Below are 22,483 nucleotides of genomic sequence, written 5' to 3' on the forward strand. Positions count from 1 at the left end.
AAGCCTCAGCCAGAGGAGCAGCAAGCGGCGGACGGGGTACGTTAGGAAGGGTCCGCGCGGTTTGGTCCCATAACAGGGGCAAAGGAAGAGGCGGGACCTTCTCCACTCAAAGGTGGGGCCTGACCTGGAAGGACTTCGACCCGCCATCCCTAATTTTGTTGCTGTTGCGTTTTAGGCTGGAGTTTGACGAAGATGGCGAAGGGAACAGCAAATTCCTCAGGTGAGCTCCGTTCCCACTTCCTGGCAAGGAAGCTATAGAGGTAGAACTGAAGGACAGAACCGGAAGAGGTCTTCTAGTCCAGCCCCCTGCTCAAACAGGAGCCCTTACGCCAGAGGTGGGGAGCCATGTGTCTTTCACGACTTGTGGACTTCAACTCCCAGAATTCCTGAGCCAGCATAAGAGGGCCATGGTTCCCTCACCCTTATACCCCTACACCATTTCAGGCAAATGGTCTTCCAGTCCCCCTCCAGTGTTGGAGCACCCACAGCTTCCGGAGGCAAGCTGTTCCACTGGCCAATTGTCAGGAAATTCCCCCCTGGCCAGAATAACAGGAGTCGGAAGGGACCTTGGAGGTCCTCTAGTCGGCCCCCTTGCTCAAGCAGGAAACCCTGGCCCATTCCAGGGAAATGGCTGTCCGGTCCCCTTCTTAAAATCCCCCAGTGACAGTCTTGTTAAAGCAAGGGCAGGAGAGATGGGATAAGGGTCTGCTCGATTCAGAGAGAAATGAAGGCGTCAAAGAACCTTCGGCCAGGAAGCTGGTTTTTTTTAATTAATCCGTCAAAATTGACCCCGCTGACTCTTTTCATGGCATCCTTCTCCTTGTTCTCCTAGGTGCGAGGACGACCAGCTCTCCACGGACAAAGAGCGGTTCGCTAGGTAAGAATTTTGACCCAGCGAGGAGAAGAGCCTCCGGGGGGGGATTCCTTGAGCCTCTTCCGCAAAGAAGCGGGACGGGATTTCCCACGTTCGGATGCAAGCAGGACTCCTTCCCTCCCGATTCCTTGGAAAATACCGGCTTGCTGGAGCCCAACCTGGCCTTGAAATGAAGCCGAGTTCATTAAAACAAGGCTGGAAAGCCTTTCATGTTTCGCTGCCTTTTAATATTATGCAGGGACGCGCCTGGGCTTTTACAATTGCGAAGTGGTTGGCTGGGGAAAAGAGAGCAGCTGCTGGTATCCGGCTGTGTTTTTATAGTTTACGATTTGCTAGCACCTAAGTTCATTGCAAACTTGTTCCTTTTTCCCCCCCCCTCTCTTTATTTGTCAGTTTCAGGGAATCGCTTTTGGATTTGGCTTTTATTTTTTATTTCCCCCACCCTGATTTCTGCATAGTTACAGCCGGGCTTGCAAATCAGCCACGATGCATTTTGAGCCTCGGTGATGTTTTTTAGTTGTCCTCTGTTATTTATGTTTCGCTCCCCCATTAAGATGCCCGTCAAAACGTTTGGCAGATGATGCAACAAAATCTCGGATGCGACAGCCCGGCCCTTGACGTGAAAATGGAATAGTGGCCATAGGGGCAGCTTTTAAGAGGGGAGGCCTTCGCCTCCTGTCTGGCTGGGGAATTCTGGGAGTTGAAATCCGTTTCCTATTAAAGCTGCCGAGATTGAGAAAATGCCGCATTAGAGGGATAAAATCCACTCTGCTGGGCCTGGGACTCAAATGTCTTATTCCACAATCTTCTTTTCTGGAAGAATTCTTGTTTTTCTCTGGTATTTTTCTGTACGGAAGGCGGTTTCTCAGCCTTTTGGGGCAGAGTTTGTCCCCCTGGTTCAGAGCCCACCTCCCGAAATACGTTTCTCTGCGGCTGAAAATCAGCTTCCTTTGCACCTTCCTGGCTCCATCCATCCATCCTCCCCTCCCTCTTTCTCTCCTTTCTTCCTCCCCCCCCCTCTCTTTTCTGCGCTGTGAGTCTCTGCTAGGGCTGTTGGGGCACGCTGACCCCCTCCTCTTCCATTGGGCTTCTTCCGGTGAGAACCAGGCCCATAAGCTGGGTCCCCCTCCCCCTCTCTTTCTTGGCCTGGGAGGCCACCCCACCCACCCACGCCCCCTCTGAAGTTTTAGCTTAGCTCACCCGTTTTATTTCTAGGTCCGATGACGAGCAGAGCTCGGCGGATAAGGAAAGATTGGCCAGGTAGGAAGCCAGAGATTTGCTTTGGATTCTCGGCGCATGACAAACCACAGTTTGTTCACTTCCCCTCCCCTCCCCTTTCTTCTGCTTCCCACCCGTCATAGCCTCCGCCACCCACCCACCCATCGCCTTCCCCGTTTTCTTCCTTAAATCGAGGGCTGGAAAGTGGACACAGAGTTTGCGGGATCAGCTGCTCGGTTGGACACGAGAAGCCGTGAAAAGCCGACCAGGAAGGGTCTGCAGCTGTGGCAGAAACTGGTTGGGCTTCGCCGACTCCTGAAAGCCGCCGTGTCCCGCTTGGAGGGGCTGAGCGGGCCGGAGAGGAAGTGGGGGGGGCTGCCTGCGTTAGTGACGCCACCGTAATTCCCGCAGAATTGCTTTTCAAAGGCTGGCCGTCCTCAACTTAACGACCACAGTTGAGCCCAACATTTCCCGGGAAAATAGTTGTTGAGTGAGTTTTGTTCCACTTTGCGACCTTCCTCGTTCACTCCGGCTTCCCCAGCGACTGGGCTCGTCGGGAGGTTGCAAAAGGGGAATCTGCGACCGTCGTAAATGCGAGTCAGTTGCCAAGGTTGGAGGGACCTGCCGTAAAGCACCCCAGCACCCCCCCTGTTTGCCTCTTTTTCCTCCTCTTCATTGCCCCCTCCCCCAGCCCAGACCTTCCTCCTGCCTCACATCACTGAACTCCTGGCCCAGGAAAGGAGAGATTTCCTCCCTCCAGAACAACCTAAAACTTTGATTTTTTTTCTCTGTTTTAAAAAACCCACCCGTACAGCCTTCTCTTTCTTCACTACCCACATCCATCCTCCATTCCATGCTTCCGGCTCCTGGTTTTCTTATTGACTATTTTCTCTCTCCCCCCCCCCCCTTTTGTTGGAAAGCTTGTAAAACCCTTTTGGGGGTGTTGATGATTTTGCAGCAAGGAAAGCTTCTGCAAAACTTTGCGGCTGCAAACAGGGTTTTTGATCCTGGAGGGATGTCTCTGCACCATGATACTAAACCTGGTTTTTTGGGGGGGGGGGGGTTCCTTTCCCCCCTCCCCAGTCGTGATGGTCCTTTCAGCCCCGAGGCAGTGGGTGTATTCTATTCCTGCTCCCATCGTCTTCTGTTTACTAGAATTTGCCAGAAAGGAAGGAGGCCTGAATAGGCTACGGATCTGCAGGTGGAGATGGAAAGAAAATCAGGCACGCGGAGAATGTATTGAGGGATAGACTGCCTCTGTCCCTGGAGGCTCCGTTCCCAGACCCTTGTTGTCCTCCAAGCCCTTTCCCTGAGCTTCCCAAAGGCGGTGGCTCTCCGTGTTTTGCTTCGAGCGGAAGGTTGCAACGCTCCTCGAAATCTTGCCTGCTTTTCTCTGTCTGCATGCCCGGCACGCATCCTCTTTCCAAGCCTTAACACCTCGTGGCCCTCTTTCCGTTCTCCTTTCTCCACTTCCCCACCCGTCAACTCTCTCTTTCTCTCTCTATTTTCTTTTTCTTTTTGAGCCCGGCAGTTTCTTGCAACCTGGCCTCCCTTTCTCTCCGCTTCTCTCTCCATCCCCAGGGAGAACCACAGCGAGATTGAACGCCGACGCCGGAACAAGATGACCGCTTACATCACCGAGCTCTCTGACATGGTGCCCACCTGTAGCGCCTTGGCCCGCAAGCCGGACAAGTTGACCATCCTGCGCATGGCCGTCTCTCACATGAAGTCGCTGCGGGGCACTGGGAACACCTCCACGGATGGCACCTACAAGCCATCTTTCCTCACCGACCAGGTGAGGGATGGGGCTGGGCGGGTGTGCGTTTGTGACCTCTGATGTCCGGAGCAAAGAGGGTGGAGGGGGAGAAGAAACTAGCAATAGCCCTTAGACTTATAAACCGCTTCCCACTGCTTTCCAGCCCTCTCTAGGCAGTTTACTGAGTCGGCCTATTGCCCCCCCCCAAATTGTTCCTCGTTTTACTGATCTCGGAAGGACGGCAGGTTGAGTCAACCTTGAGCCGGTCAGGATTGAACTGCTGGCAGTGGGCAGAATTAGCCTGCAGTGCTGCCTTCTAAGGGACGTGGTGGCTAAGACGCCGAGCTCGTCGATCAGAAAGGTCGGCAGTTTGGCAGTTCGAATACCGAGCGCCACGTAACGGAGCGAGCCCCCATTCCTTGTCCCAGCTCCTGCCAGCCTAGCAGTTCGAAAGGACGTAAAAAATGCAAGTAGAAAAATAGGAACCACCTTTGGTGGGAAGGGAAGAGCGTTCCGTGCACCTTCAGTGTTGAACCGGCCACATGACCATGGAGACGTCTTCGGACAGCTTTGAAACGGAGATGAGCACCGCCCCCTAGAGTCAGGAACGGCTAGCACATATGTGCAAGGAAAAGCTTTACCTTTATCTTTACTGAATTTGAACCATAACTGAATTTGAATTTCAATTAATCCACGGAAACAGCTTCCCGCCAGAAGGTGTGAGCGCTCCAAAACTGAACAGCCATTTGTCCAAAATTGTATAGGGTCTCCAGGCTTCAGCAGAGGGTTGGACTAGTAGACCTCCAAGGTCCCTTCCAACTCTTGTTATTTTGTTATTCTGCTGCCCTTTGCAGAGCTGCGTAGTTCTGCTTTGAACCTGCGGCTCGTGTCCATGGTGCGGCCAGGGTGCAGGAGAGTTGGCAGCCTTGCGTGAGCGCCCGCATCAGAGGAGGCTCCTTGGCCCCTTTCGACGCCGCAGCCTCCGGCCCGCGCTCGGTTTCACTTTCCCTCTCTCTCCACAGGAGCTGAAACACTTGATCCTGGAGGCGGCCGACGGCTTCCTCTTCATCGTCTCCTGTGAGACGGGCCGGGTGGTTTACGTCTCTGACTCCGTGACGCCCGTCCTGAACCAGCCGCAGTCGGAGTGGTTCGGCAGCACCCTCTACGACCAGGTGCACCCCGACGACGTGGAGAAGCTGCGGGAACAGCTCTCCACCTCGGAGAACGCGCTGAGCGGTAGGTTTCTCCCCAGCTGAGCTCGGTTGTGGGACGCGGGAGAGCCGGCAGCCGCTTCGACTCGGCGGCTGGAAGCAGCCCAGTCCTCATTTTGTGGCTTGGCTTCCGCAGGCCGCATCCTGGACCTGAAGACGGGGACGGTCAAGAAGGAGGGTCAGCAGTCCATGAGGATGTGCATGGGGTCGCGTAGGTCCTTCATCTGTCGGATGAGGTGTGTTGTGCTGAAGGGGGCAGCGTGCTTCGTTTTAATTCGGGGGTGTCCATTTTAAGATTTGCTATAGGGACGCGGTGGCTCAGTGGCTAAGACGTTGAGCTTTGTCGATCAGAAAATGTTGGCAGTTCGGCGGTTCGAATCCCCAGCGCCGCGTAACGGAGGGAGCTCCCGTGACTTGTCCCGGCTTCTGCCAACCTAACAATTCGAAAGCATGTAAAATGCAAGTAGGAAAATAGGAACCACCTTTGGTGGGAAGGGAACAACATTCCGTGCGCCTTCAGCGTTGAGTCATGCCGGCCACATGACCACAGAGACGTCTTCAGACAACGCTGGCACTTCGGCTTTGAAATGGAGATGAGCAACGCCCCCTAGAGTCGGGAACGACTAGCACAGATGTGCGAGGGGAACCTTTTCCTTTACCTTTAAGCTTTGCTGGCTGGGGAATTCTGGGAGTTGAAGTCCACCCTTCTTAAAATGGCCCCGGTTGGACCCCCCTGACTTAAGCCTGGTTCCTTTTAACCACCGTTCAACAGGGAAAAGGACTGGGCTGCTTTGTGCCAAGGACGGGTAGTTCGGTCAGCAGAGGGAAGGGCTCATGTAACACTGGCCAGGACACCTTTCTGAGGGACGGGGGGCCCTGCCAGTTTAGCTGATCCGCGCCGTGGAGGCCTCTGCAGGCAACGTCTCTCTCTCTCTCTCGCCGAAATTCAGATATATATATATATATGTATGTATGTATGTATGTATGTATGTATGTATGTGTGTGTGTGTATATATATATATATATATATATATATATATATATATATATATATATATATATATATATATATATATATATATATATATATATATATATATATATTTTTAATCCCTTGTTCTGCAGATGTGGGAACGCAACCGTCGATCCCGTCTCCATGAACCGGCTCAGCTACATGAGGAATCGGTGCAGGTAAATGATGGCGGGGAGGGGAGGAAATGACGGAGGATGAAGATGCCGGGTTTTTTTGGGAATGTAAAGGGTGGGGGAGGGGAAGAGCAGAGGGTCCCCCTTTTTTTCTTTGAGAGCAGGGATTGCAAAAGAAGAGGGTCTTCGGTGCCATTTGGGGGGGTTCATTTGGAAGGCGACAGCCCGGCGGCTTTCAGATTTCAAAAGAAGGACAGATTTATTTGGGTTTCGGTCACTTATAAAACCTTGTCAAATCTCTTCTCCTTCCAGGAACGGGCTGGGTGCCATCAAAGAGGGGGAACCCCATTTTGTGGTTGTCCACTGCACGGGCTACATCAAAGCTTGGCCACCGGCAGGTAACTTACCTGGGCCTCCCCCCCCTTCTCCCCCCTTGACAATCGTGCCACGGTCCAGCTGCCTGGCTCCCCCCCTCTCGTTTCTGACATCTTGTAATTATTAAAACCTACCATGGAGGGGGGGGGGCAGAGAAACCCCAAACCGTCGCCTTCTGGAAGCCGGTTGATTCGAACCGGTTGTGAATTCAAATCCTCCTCCTTCCCAGGAGTTTCCCTGCCCGACGATGATCCGGATTCTGGACAGGGCAGCAAATTCTGCCTGGTGGCCATTGGCAGGTTGCAGGTAGGCCGGAGAGGGGTGCAGCCGTGTGGGGCTCGTCCCCCCCCCAAATCTCTCCAAAGCTCCTGAGGGACAGTGGGTCGCCCGGAGGATAAAGCTCACTCCCCCGAATTCACTGGGGTTTTCTCCCCTTCCTTCGCAGGTCACCAGCTCCCCCAGCTGCGCAGACATGAACACCGTATGTCAGCCCACCGAGTTCATCTCCCGCCACAACACGGACGGGCTGTTCACCTTCGTGGACCACCGCTGCATGGCCACCGTGGGCTACAAGCCCCAGGTAGCGTCCCGGAACTCCTCCTCCCCCGTGACGCCAAAGGACGGAGGGAGGGGCTGCTCTGCAAATGGTGTCTCTTCTCTGTGCCAGGAACTCCTGGGGAAGGACATTGTCGAGTTCTGCCATCCTGAAGACCAGCATCTGTTGAGGAACAGCTTCCAGGAGGTAAACCCACCACAGAGTAGCTCAACCTCGGCCATCAGCACAGCTGGGATTGGCTAATGGGTGTCCAGGTTGAGAGCAGAGGGCTTGGAGAGAGAGAGAGAGAGAGAGAGTAGGGGGCTTGCAAAGGGTCCATAACACGGCATTCCACCCCATAACCATCCTCACCCACTCCGGCCTTCCAGGCGCCCGTTGAAAGGAGTGGCCCAGGAGCCGCCAAGTCTCCAAACTTGCCCACCTTGAAGACTTGTGGACTTCCCGGCTGAAGAATTCTGGGAGTGGAAGTCCGCAAGTCTTAAAGTGGGCCAAGTTTGGAGACCCCTCCCCACTTCAGGTGGTAGAGCACTCTGTCTCATGAGACCAAGAGACTCCATTGTCTCTTGGGACCCCTTGTATTAGAGCAAGATGGCAGGGCACATCCTCCCTCCCCCCCCCCAACTTCGGAGGGCGCTTTGGCCCTTCCAAAGGCCGGGGGGGACCCCTCAGGGGCCTTGCGGGTCAGCCCCAGGCCCTCGGCGGCGTCTGATGGGGTCCCACCCCTTTTTCCAGGTGGTGAAGTTAAAGGGCCAGGTGATGTCCGTCATGTTCCATTTCCGATCCAAGAACCGCGAATGGCTCTTGATGCGGACTAGCTCCTTCACTTTCCAGAACCCCTACTCGGACGAGATCGAGTACATCATCTGCACCAACACCAACGTAAAGTACGTAACCCCTGCGCCCACCTTCCCCTCGAGGAGGAGGGCTTTCCGGTCACCTGCTTCCCCCCCCCCCCCAAAAAAAAAAACATCCAGGAAAATCACCCCACAGCTGTCAAAAGAGGGGGAAGAACTTTAGTTCTGCAGAGGCTCAGCCGTGCTTCTTTGCGATTGGCCAGCCTGCCGTGATTTCAGGGCGAGCGGGCGGGACTTTCTCACGGGGAGGAGGGGGGGTGTCAGCCAGCGGGAGGGGCCCCTCGGCCTCCCGTCATCATTTCTTGGCTTGAGTGATGCGTAGAGAGAGCCGATATGGGTTTAACCGTTGCGGCCTCCGGAAAACCAACCATCTCCATCCCCATCTCCATTGTTTAGCTTCAGGGTTGGGGGGCAGGAAAAACCACCGCGCTTAAACCAAGAGGGGCTGGAGGGGACGGGGGGAGGTCTGCAGACCAAGCGGCAGAGTCCACGTTGCCTCAGGAGCCCCCCAAGGATGAGGGTCTTCCTGGAAAGGCAGGAGCAGCATCTCAGAGGGCTTCGGGAGTTGACGGACGTTGATGGCCTGAAGTGCTTTGCAAAGCTGCGAAAGCTTCCTTGGGTCGACCGAGGAGTTTTAACTCCTGGGTGCCAAGCCTCCCCCCACCCACCCCTGGTCTGTGTCCCCGAAGGGGCTGCCTCATGGTTTTCCTTCCCCTTCCCTGCAGAAATACCGGCCAGGACACCCGCCCTGCCAGCTCGAACCCGATGCAGAGACCCCAGCTAGGCCCCAATGTCAGCCTGCCTTTGGAGATGGGCCCAGGGCACCTGGCCGCCAGGTAAGGGCCTGTTTGGAGGACTCGGAGGCCCCTGGGCTCACTTCTCTCTGCACCCACCGCCCCCGGGCTGTTCCCTGATCTGAGTCTCTGCCTTTTAGGGCACAGCCAGCACAGCCAGCGGAGCTGGACGTGGTTCCCGGGAGAGAAAGCTTAGCCAGCTACGAGCACCCGCAGGTAAGGGGGCCGAGGGGCAGGTGCCGGGGCGGGCTGGAAACACAGGCGGTGAGTAAATGTTTATCTTTCTCTCCAGGCTGCCCTTCAGGCCGTGAGCACCCCTGGCCCCGAGCACAGCAAGCCTCTGGAGAAGGCCGAGGTCCTCTTCGGGCAGGAGCCGGACCCTCGCTTCAGCGAGATGTATAGTGGCATCAGCCCAGGTGTGAGATGGAGGGGAAAGGCCTTTTTTCTGCAATCTCCTTTCCATTGGGGGCGGTTTCCAAACTGCGCCTGTATCCAACATCCCCGTTGGGGGTCTCCCGCTCTCTCTCGCAGACCGGACGAAGCCCATTTCAGCCAACTCGGTGCCCACCAGCCAGCCCCTCTTCGGCCCAGGGAACAGTTTCGGGGCTTCCCGCCCGGCTGAGGGCTTCCGGTAAGGCTCTCAAGCCGCCTCCATTTCTTCCACGAATGCTCTTCCCTTTACGACGAAGCAGCCGTTCCGGCAAGGCTGCACCGTCTATTCCCCGAAAGGATGAGAATTTGGGGGGTGTTTGAGGACGGGGCACCCTGGGGGGTCTCCCCTTCAGCGGTTGTGGTCAGGATCTCCCAAGCAGGGTCTTCCTTCCGTTCTGCTCTTCCCTTCCGACAGCAGCAGCAGCCTGGCGCCCCCAGTGAACGTCCTGCAGCCTGGCCGGACGCACTCGACCTCCGCCGGACCCATCCTGGCCCACCTCTCTCGCCATGCCAGCCCCAGTCAGGTCTCCGGAAGCGCCTGGGCTTCGGGATCGCGCCCGCCTTTCGCGGCCCAAGTAATTTTGTCTTCCTTCGGCTGTTCTTTCTTCCTCTGCACCCCCCTCTTCCCCAAACAGTCTTCCTTAGGGTCAAGGGTGAGAACGCCAAGAGCTGCCTCTTCGCCTACTGACCGGTGGCCTCTCTCGTTGGCGGGGTTTTTGATTCGGGCTCTTCTTCACCTCTTAGAAAGTTTGGAAAATTCATGGCTTCCTTCCTTTCTGCTTTTTGCTTCTCCTCCAGCCAGCGGCTTCCCAGCCAGTGAAGACTCGCCCCCCGTCGTTTGCCATGGGCAGCTTCCAGGCCACGCCGTCCTCCTTCGGCCCCATGCCGAATCCCGGTTCCGCGGCCTCGCCAGCCGGAGCTCCCTACCCAAACCTTGCCGGTCGGAACGCCCCTTTTGGTAAGTTCCCTGGGCTGCCCGTCAGAGCCGCCAGCTTTGGGCTTCGGCCTCCTTGTAGCTGTGACTCCTTCGTGGTCCAATCATTAAATGAGCTTCTTTGCAGAGCTGGGAAGGACCCCAGAGGCCATTTAGCTGTGCCTTTCTGACCCAGTTGAAAGTTCAAGATCTTTCCCCCACACCCACAAGTACATCACATGGTCCAATCTTCCATTGCCACGAAGACAGAGTCCACCCGTCCACTTCTGGCCAGGTGCAGAGACAAAAGATGGCCTTGACTTTCTAAGAAGAATGTTGTTATGGCTACATATCACCCAACTCTCCACATAATCCCCCCTTCCCAGTTTCCCACAGTAGAAATTGTGGCAGGCCTGAAGTCCAAAAAGAAAAGGGCTTGCAGACATGACACTTTGGTCTCTTGTGGGATCTCCTTCCTGCCGGTCAGCCTTTTCAGGTACACCAGATGAGCTAATTCTCCTTTATAGTACAGCCGCACGAACAAGTTGGAAAGTCCAAGTCTCCCACTGTTTTTTTTACAGCCTGAGAAACTAGGGAGGGTTTCTCCGCCCATTGTGTAGCAGTGGACTCGGTCCTCTCTTCTCTAAACGTTCCCATTTCCTTGCTGGATCTCCCAAGGCCTGTCTTTCTCACTGACTGCTATCCTTCCTCAGCTGCTGGAGAGAGCGGGCAGAATCCGGCCCCGTTCCAGGCGCGGACGGCAGAAGGAGTCGGCGTTTGGCCACAGTGGCAGAGCTCAGGCGAGTCCCATGTCCAGCAGCAGCAGCAGCCTGCCCAGCCAGAGGTCTTCCCGGTGAGTCAGCTGACTGAGAAGCAATCAAGTGGGGGGGAGTGGAAGGGTTGTGCAAGAAGTCCTCGACTTACGACCATCTCTTTAGCAACGGCTCGAAATCAAAAGACGTTTTCAGAAGACGTTACAATGGTCACACACACACACCCCTGAGTCACCAGAGCACAATTCAAGCACTATGACAACCGGTTCACCTTTAGGAAGGTTGCAGTGCCTTGCCATCATAAAAGAGCCGAGGTGGCGCAGTGGTTAAATGCAGCACTGCAGGCTACTTCAGCTGATTGCAGTTCTGCAGTTCGGCTGTTCTAATCTCACCGGCTCAAGGTTGACTCAGCCTTCCATCCTTCCGAGGTGGGTAAAACGAGGACCCGGATTGTTGTTGGGGGCGATATGCTGACTCTGTAAAACCGCTTAGAGAGGGCTGAAAGCCCTATGAAGCGGGATATAAGTCTAACTGCTATTGCTATTGCTATCATGTGATCACAATTGTGACCTTCTAGCTGTATTTGCTTAACAACTGCCATAAAAATCGATCGTAAAATTGGGTCTGAAGATTTGCTTAAAGACCGCATCATCCCTCAGCAACCGAAATCCTAGTCCCAGCTGTGGTCGTAAGTCGAGGGATGAGAGCCGGTTAGGAAAACGCAGATCCTTTTTTACGGCTCGCCCCCCTGCGTTGGTCTCCTCACCTCTTGGACCCTTCATAAGTTCCCCCAATTTAATCTCAGGCCTTATTTTATTCCGGATTTTGCTGATGGCTCCTTCCTTTTCTTTTTCTTCCTCTTTTGGCTTCCCAGGATATGCTGTCAATGCTGGGGGAACAAGGAACCAACTACAGCAATGAAGAGTTTCCCGAACTGAATATGTTTCCGCCCTTTTCGGAGTAAGCGAGGGAGACGACCTGCCCCCCTGATGGGACATTATTCTGTGTAGCAGCGAGGAGGAGGGGAGGGGGGTCTCTTCTTCGCTCCCCCTGACTTTTTGCAAAGAGCCCCCAAGTCTTCCTGTGTGTGTGGGGTGGGGGGGAGAAGCCTCACGGGGGAGTCGCGAACACAGGCAAACTGAGAGGCTGCATCTCCCCACCAAATCTCTGGGGCTGCCTCCCTGCCAGCCCGCAACGGACGTTACTTTTGGAGACGTATTCAAGCAATCTTAGAAGGAACCGAAGGGGTGTATTTTTTTTCCCCCTTCCCCATCCAACATGGGAAAAGATGCTTGGGAAGGGAAATGGTCAGCAAGGGGTTCCTCCCGCCCCCCCCCCGGTCTTTAATTTTTAATTCTATGACGTAATCTTTTATACCTACCTTGTATTCTCGTTTATACACGTGGCGGGAGCCGAATTTTGTCAAGAGGGGCTCCTGCTTCGGAGGCGGTTTTTTGACATGTGAACCAGGGAGAACTCTTCCCCCCCCCCTGTGTTTCTTCCCTTGATACACGTGTCTCTCTTATCTCTCTCACAAGCAGTATTAATGAAATGTGGGGTGGGTGGGGGTGGCTGACATCCCCCCCCCCCCCCAATCTCCTCATCCGGTCCCTTTGTTGGTTAACTTGTCTTTCCACACTTCTTTCGGGCCACGTTGTGCTCTGCGCTTGGAGACTGTGCTGGCACAATCTTCTTCGTAAAAATCCCCCTTTTTGTGGGGGGGGGGGGGTTGCGATTGACAATCATGGTAGACTGCCAAGAGAAAAACGGTCCCTGTTTTAGGAATAATGTCTAGAGCCCTGATTCAGGGAGGGGCTGTCCCGTTCTCGGAAATTAGGGAAAGGATGCTGGTTTAATCCTGGAGGCGACCAAGGGAAGCTGGTTGGCATCTTTTCAGCACTGATTGGTTGCTCTCCAACCCGGGCGATTATCATGGGTCGGGGTGCTTTCCGGCGCCCCCTTCCCTCCCTCCCCGATCTGTGTGAAGCCCTTTTCCTCTTTCCTTGTACGCGCTTCCCCACGGGGACACCTAAAAGCCATTAAAAAAATTGCACAAAGAGCACACGGCGTTTTGTCTTCCTTGAGATTGCCAAACCTCTGTCCTTGCTTTCACCGTCGGAAGCGAAAGGCACAGATTGTCCCTTAAAACCCTTATCAGGTTTTCCAGCCGTCGCCGTGCAGGTTTATTTCCTTTTTTTCATTCCAAAGAAAAGAATATTTTTCTCCTCCCTTCATGGAAAGCATGTCAATTCCGGCCTCCCCCACCGGCCATACACTCGGGGGAGTGGCGGGCAAACATGTTCTTGAAATGGGCACAAGGGGAAACTGCTATTTTCATGAAGTCTGGGTGGCCGTAATCCTGCAGCTGAACATGGCTCTGGATTGGAAAAAAAGAGAGAGCAAGCTAGTTCCTAGTCCTCGTTCCATTGGCAGCTAAATTGGCCCCTCTCGTGTCCCTAACAATACTGTAGAGTGCTGGTGGATAGAGAGGTTTGACCAGCCTAGCAGGGTTAGTTTTCGTTTTTCCAAACTGAGGGCATCTTCTCCAGCTGTTTGTTCCTCCAGCAAGCAAAACCTATCCAGCTGCAGCTCCATTATAGCTTTGTGGCAACTTAGAATTTTAAAAGATTGTTCTGCCTGCGGGAGCTTTCCTCCCTCCTCCTGCCAGAGGTAAATTCCTCCACCCTGTGCCATCGCCTCTTCCCGCTTGAAAGACTCGGAAAACTGGGGGACCCTTTGCCACACTTTTGGAGTTTGGAGGGTGTTCGCTTGCAAGCTCACATATTGTAGGAAGCATCAGGATGCTGCCAGACTCTTGAAGTATATGGATGCTCTTGGTCTCTCTTTGCAAAGGCTTATCTGCACTGTTTGCAAAAAAGAAAAAGAAAAATATTGTTTTCCTCGGCCGGGAAAGAAGAATCAAGTTATGGAAAAGTTGCACTCTTTGCATTTCCAGAATATCCATAAGAAAAAAAGGGGTGGGGGGCAGAGTGAGAGAGAACAGTCATGTGATTAATTGGGTTCAGGATTAAATTCTCCATATGGGGGTTGTGGATGCATTTCTAACTAGTTTCCCTGCTTCAAAATAGGGTAAAGTGGCTCCGATTCAGAAATCGATTTGGAGACTGGCCTCCTTAGAAGAAGAAGCAATCACAGTTTTCTGGGGGTGAATTAAGTCTTCGTCCCAAAAACCGCATGACTCAGTCACATGTTTTTACTTAATTTTTTTTCTTCTTCCACATCATGTTTTTTTCCTTTAAAAAAAACAAATTCTCGTCTGCCTTAGTCATGCTAGGAAAAACAGCTCAGGATCCTAGGTCACCTTGAAAGCCAACAAGTCTTAAAAAGCACTGTGGTTTTTGTGCCTCGTTGCTCTGTAGAGGAGTGCAAATGTGTAAGTTGGCTTTTCCTGGAGAAACATTTAACGCGGCTTTCTTGTACGTTGGAAGTGTCCGAGAGTGGTTAAAACTTTTCCAGATTTCTTTCTGAAATTGGAGAGGTTTCTATCCCAGATCTTGTGGGAGTGATGAGGCTTAAGATAGGACAAAACCTGCTGAGATTTGACTGGAACAAAATGACCTTTTTTTATCAGAGTTGCAGAAATTGCCAGGAGGAAAGAGCTGAATGATTTTTTTAAAAATCCACAAACCAGACTGTCAATCAGGTCTCCCATCATCAGTTGGCAGTTAGAAGCCAAGAACATGATCTTAATATTCTTGAATGCCTTCGCTTTATTCCTTAACATCTAGACCCAAAATCCTGACCAAGACAGGTAAGACAACAGCCAAAAAGGCCAGCAAGCCACATCATCATGCCTTCTGTCAAAACGGTGACAATGACACCTAAATTAATAACACAGCGAGGCTTGGCAACTGCCTTGTGGTTTGCAGGTTTATTTTGAGATCTTGTTGGCAAACTGAAGCCGGGCCCTTGAATCGCTTCTGCATTTTTGTCCTGCACCTGGCATGTCACGCCGCTAATTCACGCTTGCCCCCATCGCGTGAGTTTCTAAAACGGCACAAGGGAACCAACCGCAACCAGCTTTCTTCTCAACTTGGCAAGAAATGAAGTCGCTTTTGGTCCCAAGGTTGGATGTCGTCAGGAGTTTGTGAATCCCCTTCTGTCTTGGTTGGGAATTTTCTTCCCAGCCTTTTTATTTTCCAGGAGAAAAATATGAGAAATAACAAGATTTCTGCAAGCGAAACTGAACAGAACTCTCTTGTCCTTCCGCTTCTCGGCACTTGAGATGGTTAGATTAATCTGGTTTGAAATCTGGGCAATGGAGGGGCGGGGGAATCCCAGCCATTTCTGGGTTTTCCTAAATAAAAACCTGCATTCCAAACGAGAGAAAGTTTCGGTGTTTATTTAGCGCCCTGAAGGAGGCGATTGATTTGAGATTGGCGCATGGACTGGAAGGAGAAAGGGTGTTTTCCTGATCACTTGTAGATGGAGAAGGAAAAACTGGATCCTCCCATGTAATAAGGAGGAAATTAAAGGAGGAAATTATTGAGATCAGATCGGCCTTGAAGCATCTTCCAGAGCATGAGAATGGACGTTCAAAAGCACAGCAAAGCTTCAGGAGAGAAATGAAAGTAAATGCCTTCCAATTTGGGTGAGAATTGGCTCGCTTTCTCCTTCCTTACTCCAGGCTAACTCAAAAATTGTTCCTAAAATCAGGATTTGTTCACTAGCAGCTGAGCCACAAAAGCTGTGAGTGAGACCCGATTTCAAAAAATCCTGCCCCTTTGCCAGACGATCTTGCAAGCTTGGGAAAAGGATTTTTTTTTTTTTAATGCCTTCATTCTTTTATTTGTTCGAATCTTCTTTCCATGTTTTTTTGTAACGGCCACGGGCTCCCACAACCTGTTTTGTAACGGGGAAGAAGCCTCCGGCCAACTCTCCCAAGGGGAAGGGAGGTTAGCTGGTTCCTCTCTGCACATCAAAATCCCCTGGGGTGATTTTTAGCCAGGGGGATCATGTGAGGCAGCTGAGCCCTCCTCCCCCCCAAAAAAAACCCTCTCCCCCCACCACCGCCCCTTCCCGGTTTCTGCACAGGATGTCTGCCTCACTCATCGCCTTGCTCACCCGGCCGATTGGAGCATAAGTCGCACGAGATCAGTGGTGCAGATTTTCCATTGTCGGCTAGACTCTTCCCCCCCCACCAGCTGTATCCCCATAAAAACAAATCGGGCAACTGAGATTCTTCCTATTCCGAGTGGCTGCCCCCAGGGAGATCCTCTCTTGCACCAGAGCTGGCCTTTGACTCTCATTTCTGCTGAGGAAGCAAGTGATTTCTGGGACAGGTAAGCCGAAAAGAGCATGGATTCCAGGTATGGGGTTTTTCTCGAGGGTGGGGGAGTGAGGAAACTTCCTTGCAGCCCTTCCAATGCAAGCCAGATCCTCCCACAAGGGAGCTGGGAAGAGGGATCCAGTGTTCTCGCTCTCTCAGCCTGAGGGGGATCCTTGCTGGATCCTCTGGGGACACCGCTTCAGGCACAAAGTCATCTGCTTTTCCTCCTTCGCCTTCGGTGTGGCCGCCCAGCTGCCAAAGTTGCCAAACTTTTAAACAACCGGAAAAAGAGGCGTAGAGTTTGATGCCCCTGAACAAGAGTTTCTCCATTCTTAGTTTATCTCTTTTATTTGTATCCAGAGGCCTTTTGAGCTCCGATCTGTTTTGCCAATGTTTTTAGGGGGGAAGGTGGGGGAAAAAAAAAAAAACTTCCACGTGACACTGGAAAACAATTTTCCAACTTCAAAGGAAGGGTGAGGCAGGAGGAGCTATTTAATTCTTAAGTTCAGGAAACAAGTCGCCTTCCCCTCTGTTTGCCCACCAGATAAATTAGGAGGAAACGGCTTCATTTTTTAACTTCTAATTTTGAAGTTACAAGTTTCTCTTGGGCTCCTCTTTTTGCTGAAAATGGCGAAGTGTCTCCCTAATAGGAACCAGCTGTGGGTTTCCTTTTGGAAGAAAGGAGGGGGAGAGAAGATTGGGGAGAGATTTCGAATGGGAACCGTATCCTTTGGGCTTGTCCATTAAACCCTCTTTGGCACAATCTTTGAGCTTGTGTGTGTGTTTGTGTGTCCTGTTTGATCGTCCCAGAATGCGGCCACTCGTCCTTCTGTTAGCCACACTGCTGCCTGTGGCAAACGTGGTAGCCATGGAGTCTTCTCTGGACACAATGCTGGATTCTCAGTGGGAGCTTTGGAAGAAAATTCACCGGAAAGATTATAATGGCAAGGTAAGGGCCCGGAAACTGCCAGGCTGGGCATGATATCCCATTGCACCAAATACAATCCTGCTGTGCCGACGGCTTCTTTGTGCCAGCGGAGGGCAGCCTTCAGAGATGAGCTTGAACAGACTTAAATTTATAATCCAGGTCTAATGGCTTTTAATTCAAGATGATGAGGACTAGGCTCTTAGTTCCCTTTTAGTCTAAAGGCTATAATGCACGCTGCGGGCCAAAAAAAAATCCAGGCAAAACTTTTTAGCGTCCTCTTGCTGGGCTGGGGAAGATGCTCCTGTTTGAAATCTCGGGGGAATCCCATGTGAGTAAGACTTGTTTACCTGTCAGGTGAAGGAAGACGGGACTCTTCTGCGAAGTCTTACCCAATTCTCCTTCCAGGGGTGCCCATAGATCAAACCTGTTTCCCAGGCTTGAATTTTTCTGCCTCTGAAAAGCGTTGCACGCGTTCTGGAGTAAGCGAAACAAACCCCATTTTGCCACGTGGATGTTGGCTGCGTCTTTCGAATCTTAACTTTTTGCCTGGGCATCTTTTAACAGATGGAAGAAGTTCCCCGAAGGGTCATCTGGGAGAAGAACCTGAAATACATCAACACCCATAATTTGGAATTCTCCCTGGGAAGACACACCTTTGAGCTGGCCATGAATCACCTGGGGGACATGGTAAGATGCCACGGTTCCTCGGTTTAATCATTGAAAAATTGGACGATTGCTGAATGAGGATGATGATGATGATGATGTGGATTTAAAATTGCGGCCTTGTGCTAGCTGGAAAAAAAAGAAACTCATTTTCATTGCAGTTTTCTCTCCGCGCTAAAGAAACCAGGTTGCCAGATGTACCGAAATGTCTCTGGGCAAATTACCTCTCGGCTCAAACCCGAAGTGAGAATGGCTGTGTAATTCAGCGCAATTCGTTGATGTGGAAAATCCACAGAATTTCCCTATTTACTGGTTGCGATGCCTGAGCTAATTTTGAAGCAAATGCCTTACCTTTCTTTTCCCAACATGCACTTGTTCTAATTTGGCATCGATGCTCAAGCTGTGACTCACATGGCGCATTAAAACGATATTTTCCATTCAGCCTTGGTGCACGTAATTATACTCTCTTATAGGTTTCGGCGTCTTCATTTGCATGCTCTCTTTCTCTCTCAGAAAATGTGCTCCTTGCTACATCAAGATTGTTGAAAGGGAACCTTGGAGGTCTTCTAGTCCAACCCCCTAGTCCATTAAAGGGACAACCACAATTCTAGACCTTTGCATCGTTTTAGGAATTCAGACGTGGGGTGCTCTTCTCTGGTGGCCTTCCAGTGGGCTGGGGATGATGGGGGGGTCTATGGAGGCTTAGGAAAGAATTTGGAGAAGGTCGTTCGTGGTCTCGGGCGTAAAAGCCATCGTGAACTGGACTTTATCAGGGGAGACGAGCATCCCGTATTCCGCTTAGCCATCTTCCCCTTTTTTTCTCTTCCTCTTTTTCCCGTCTGCAGACCAGCGAGGAAGTCGTTCAGAAGATGATGGGGCTTAAAGTCCCTCCGTCCCGTACCCAAAATAACGAGACTCTTTACATTCCTGACTGGGAGAAAAGAGTCCCAGATTCTGTTGATTACCGGAAAAAGGGCTACGTAACCCCAGTCAAAAACCAGGTAAAGCCCCACTGGTTCCTTTTCATGGGCTGATGCTTGTTCGATGGAGCTCGAGTTGCATCTCTTGTCTGGCTGTTCCCTGGTGTGTCTCATCCTTTTGGGTTGGACCGTTGATACAGCTTCATTTGTGGGTTGGACCACTGATACAGCTCCCATCTCTGCTCTCGCCAAAGTTGGCTTCCTAAGGAGTTAAAATCGGAATCTGATTCCCTTTTAGCGGCCAAGAGATCTATTAGACTTTCCCCTGTTCCTCACAGGCGACCAGGAATGATGGGGAGGAAAAGGATCCAAGGGCAGCATGAAATACGCCGAGTAGAACTGGAGTTAAATAAAAAAATAAACTTCTAAATAGAGTGAGCAGCTTAGACAAGGAAAGCGAGAAAGGGGGCCAGGGGTTCGATGAGGGACGGAGAGCCAATTCTGAGATATTGAAAATTATTTATTCCTAGAGGTTGAAAGAATAATATTCCACCGGCTTCTCAAAAAGAGGTTCTCTGCTTTTTGCTTGACTGCGGACCAGTAATCCAGGGGTGCTGGTGGAAAATAAAATAAACCAGCAGACACACAGCTGTGTAAAGATTCAGGGTTTGACAGCTCTTCTTCTCCCAACTTGGCAGGGCCAGTGTGGGTCCTGCTGGGCATTCAGCTCGGTGGGCGCTCTGGAGGGGCAGCTGAAGAAGAAGACGGGCAAAGTACTTAATCTGAGCCCCCAAAATCTCGTGGACTGCGTCACCAGCAACAGCGGCTGCGGTGGGGGCTACATGACCAACGCCTTTGAGTATGTGAAGGAGAACCGGGGAATCGATTCGGATGTCTCTTATCCCTACATCGGCCAGGTAGGGCCTGCCTCCCGTTTCAACCAGCATTGCCTTTCAGGCGGAGAGGGGAGGCTCCCCAAGATGTCTCACGGCCACAGATAAAATACCCCAAATAATTTTGTGCCGCCAGAATGGAGAAAATACAGAGCCGTTAAAATGCCGGTGGCAACTTGGTTTCCATCGTGGCAAATTGGAAAAACAATGGAGGAGCCGTCCACATGCCAACGGTCATCTCAATTAATTTAATTAAATGGTGGGGGATTTGAGGAACTGGACAGAGCTTGGAGGGTGAGGAGAGGGTTTTGCTGGGAGAGGGAACAATGGACTCAGCCTTGAAAGGATTTGACTACAAAGGAAAGAAGATCTGACATGGAAATCTGCCCTTTCCCTCTTCTCCGTAGGATGAAAATTGCATGTATAACCCCACCGGTAAGGCTGCCAAGTGCCGCGGTTTCAGAGAGATCCCGGAAGGCAACGAGCGGGCTCTGAAAAGGGCCGTAGCCCGGATCGGCCCAGTTGCGGTGGGCATCGATGCCAGCTTGTCTTCCTTCCAGTTCTACAGCCGAGGTGAGTCAGGAAAGAAGTCGGTTGTCGAGGCTGGGGCGACGCAGGGAAGCCATCCTGCCCACCTGGAACACGGGAAGTCACCTTGGGGGGGTCTCCTTCTCTTGAATCAGCGGAGCGATTTCCATAGATTGCACCCCCAAAACCTTCCCCATCCTTCTGTGGACTTTAATTCGTTGCTGTTTAATTCGCTGCTGTTTAATTCATTACTTTAATTCATTTAATTCATTTTCACCCATCCTGAGACATAAAGAGAATACGCTCAGGATCTGGCTGTAAAACGGAAGTTGGTTTTTCCAGAATTGAAGGTTTTCTCTTTCTAATTTTCTCAGGGGTGTATTACGATGAAAACTGCAATGCCGGTAACATCAATCACGCTGTCCTGGCGGTGGGTTATGGGACTCAAAAGGGCACCAAGCACTGGATTGTGAAAAACAGGTATTGCTCAACTCACCTCCCATTTTATCTGATAAAATATCTTCTGGGGCACCAAACCCTGAATTTTGGTGTAGGTAACCACCGAAAAAAGCATAATGCAACTTATGCTATATGTTTAAATAATAATAATTTGTGCGGATAGCTTGTTAATGGCATTTGCGCAAGAACAAGCTATCCGCACAAATGCCATTAAGGCCAAAATCGAAAAATCCTCTGATGATGCCAAATGCAGACTTTGCAAAGAAGCTGATGAAACTGTTGATCACATACTCAGCTGCTGTAAAAAAAATCGTGCAGACTGATTATAAATTGCAGCAAAATTCAGTAGCACAAATGATCCATTGGAATTTGTGCAAAAATTATAATATTAAAACAGCAACAAACTGGTGGGAACATCAGCCTGAAAAAGTCACCGAAAATCTGTTGTTGCAATAATAATAATAATAACAACAACAACAACAACAACCTCAAATTAAGGAAGAAAAATGTACTGGAAAAACTAGCTCTGGTCACAAATAAACACTTCATAATAATCCAAATGTCACCTACCACCACGAAGCTGGATGAGCAAATGGAGGAACTGTTGGAGATGTTGAATTCTTACCTTTATTTTCCTTTCCATCCACAGTTGGGGGGAAGACTGGGGTGACAAAGGCTACATCTTCATGGCCAGGAATATGGACAACGCCTGTGGAATTGCCAACTTAGCCAGCTTCCCAAAGATGTGAGCAACGGTGGCCAAATCCTGGTGGCAGATCCTGGTCCTTCCTTGGCCGACGGCTGGATTCCAGAGCCGATGAGAGGGACACTGATACATAAGGGGACCCATTTGGCTTCATAAGCAGTGCTGAGAGTGCATTAAAAAGATTTAACCTTCCGGGTTTTTTTTTTTTAAAAAAAATTGTTGCTGCATTTTTTTTTTTTCCTTTGCAAAGAGCTGGAGAGCTGTCTTCCTCGGAGGCATAACTTTTCAAATAGAAAAACCCAAATGGAAAAACCTTGGTCTGGAAGTGTTTTCTTGGCTTCTGAAGTAAGAACTGCTTAAAAAAAAAAAAAGGAAAATTAAGCAAATCATTTTTGTAAGCCGCACAGAGTCACCGAGAGTGAGCGGGTGGCCTATGAATTTTCTAAATTAAATAAACACATAAATGAATAAAACCTGGGAGGCTGATATGAGAGGGAGGGAGTTTGAGTTTGAGTTTAATAAAATTTGTATGCCACCCACTCCCATTAGGACTCTTTCAGTGTATTGTCGACTCTTTTCATCGAGAATTTGAAGAGGGACTGACAGGAGAATCCTTAGGGCTGTTCCAGTCTTGGCAACTTTTAAGACTTGTGGACTTCAACTCCAGCCACATGGGGAATTCTGGGAGTTTTAAAAGTTTTAAAAGTCGATAAGGTTGGACCAGCCCTGCCTTAAGCCAAGATTGTGTTCTTTCAGTTCACCATTGGGCAGAAATTTACTGCTGCAAATTGGACTGGTTGTGCAGAGACAGCCTCTTAGCGCAACTGGATTGTGTGTGTGTGTGTGTGTGTGTGTATGTGTGTGTAGAACTGGGGTATCGAATGCCACTGAATTCCTGGATCCCTGCTAGAGGCTGGGTTATCTGCAAAGGAAACCAGTGTTGGGGGGGGGGTGTCACACTCCTATTAGCAAGGAAAAGAGAAATCCTGTTTCCCAAATGGACATTGGAAGTTGTGACACGGAGAAGGAAAAGTTGGTGCCTAAGAAACAAGGGCGTTTACACCCCAATTGTGCAAACCAGGAAGCTTTTCTCCGACTAAGTGCATTATTCTTGCAAGCATCCAAATGAGGAAATGGATAAACGAATCCCCTTCCCCTCCACACCAAACCGGTAAAAATGAAAAAGCTACCCAG

General features: G+C 51.1%; 2 protein-coding genes across 3 annotated transcripts in view; both read left to right on the forward strand.

Moving 5' to 3' along the window:
* The window catches only part of LOC116520231 (aryl hydrocarbon receptor nuclear translocator-like), a 17,683-nt gene extending 4,722 nt beyond the window's left edge, over positions 1 to 12,961 (forward strand). Inside the window, exons 2-22 of one of the 2 annotated variants that reach the window (XM_032234385.1) lie at positions 1 to 36; positions 176 to 220; positions 833 to 877; positions 2,090 to 2,134; positions 3,674 to 3,887; positions 4,871 to 5,084; positions 5,196 to 5,295; positions 6,185 to 6,250; positions 6,518 to 6,603; positions 6,810 to 6,886; positions 7,026 to 7,160; positions 7,248 to 7,322; positions 7,869 to 8,020; positions 8,716 to 8,826; positions 8,925 to 9,000; positions 9,077 to 9,200; positions 9,316 to 9,415; positions 9,632 to 9,791; positions 10,015 to 10,174; positions 10,843 to 10,982; positions 11,777 to 12,961. The exon at positions 1 to 36 is cut by the window's left edge and continues 61 nt beyond it. In XM_032234385.1, coding sequence (XP_032090276.1) covers positions 1 to 36; positions 176 to 220; positions 833 to 877; positions 2,090 to 2,134; positions 3,674 to 3,887; positions 4,871 to 5,084; positions 5,196 to 5,295; positions 6,185 to 6,250; positions 6,518 to 6,603; positions 6,810 to 6,886; positions 7,026 to 7,160; positions 7,248 to 7,322; positions 7,869 to 8,020; positions 8,716 to 8,826; positions 8,925 to 9,000; positions 9,077 to 9,200; positions 9,316 to 9,415; positions 9,632 to 9,791; positions 10,015 to 10,174; positions 10,843 to 10,982; positions 11,777 to 11,866 — 2,251 coding nt within the window. In that variant the 3' untranslated portion in view covers positions 11,867 to 12,961. The remainder of the gene's footprint in view (positions 37 to 175; positions 221 to 832; positions 878 to 2,089; positions 2,135 to 3,673; positions 3,888 to 4,870; positions 5,085 to 5,195; positions 5,296 to 6,184; positions 6,251 to 6,517; positions 6,604 to 6,809; positions 6,887 to 7,025; positions 7,161 to 7,247; positions 7,323 to 7,868; positions 8,021 to 8,715; positions 8,827 to 8,924; positions 9,001 to 9,076; positions 9,201 to 9,315; positions 9,416 to 9,631; positions 9,792 to 10,014; positions 10,175 to 10,842; positions 10,983 to 11,776) is intronic. The other variant, XM_032234386.1, reaches the window with a different exon arrangement.
* Positions 12,962 to 13,054: 93 nt separating this feature from the next.
* Positions 13,055 to 21,660, forward strand: LOC116520235 (cathepsin K-like). Its single transcript, XM_032234391.1, has 8 exons — positions 13,055 to 16,205; positions 17,003 to 17,141; positions 17,685 to 17,807; positions 18,629 to 18,784; positions 19,402 to 19,620; positions 20,004 to 20,169; positions 20,499 to 20,604; positions 21,233 to 21,660. Exons 2-8 carry the CDS (start codon positions 17,004 to 17,006, stop codon positions 21,330 to 21,332), a joined length of 1,008 nt encoding a protein of 335 aa, XP_032090282.1. The 5' UTR covers positions 13,055 to 16,205; position 17,003; the 3' UTR covers positions 21,333 to 21,660.
* Positions 21,661 to 22,483: the final 823 nt, after the last annotated feature.

Source organism: Thamnophis elegans, chromosome 17, assembly GCF_009769535.1.
Source record: "Thamnophis elegans isolate rThaEle1 chromosome 17, rThaEle1.pri, whole genome shotgun sequence".
In the NCBI taxonomy this organism is placed as follows: domain Eukaryota; kingdom Metazoa; phylum Chordata; class Lepidosauria; order Squamata; family Colubridae; genus Thamnophis; species Thamnophis elegans.

Bases quoted from the DNA above. Each gene is read 5' to 3' on its own strand.
- LOC116520235 (XM_032234391.1), top strand. From the start codon at position 17,004: ATGCGGCCACTCGTCCTTCTGTTAGCCACACTGCTGCCTGTGGCAAAC. The intron at 18,785-19,401 runs GTAAAGCCCCAC...CCAACTTGGCAG, and splicing joins TAACCCCAGTCAAAAACCAG to GGCCAGTGTGGGTCCTGCTG. The intron at 20,605-21,232 runs GTATTGCTCAAC...TTCCATCCACAG, and splicing joins CACTGGATTGTGAAAAACAG to TTGGGGGGAAGACTGGGGTG.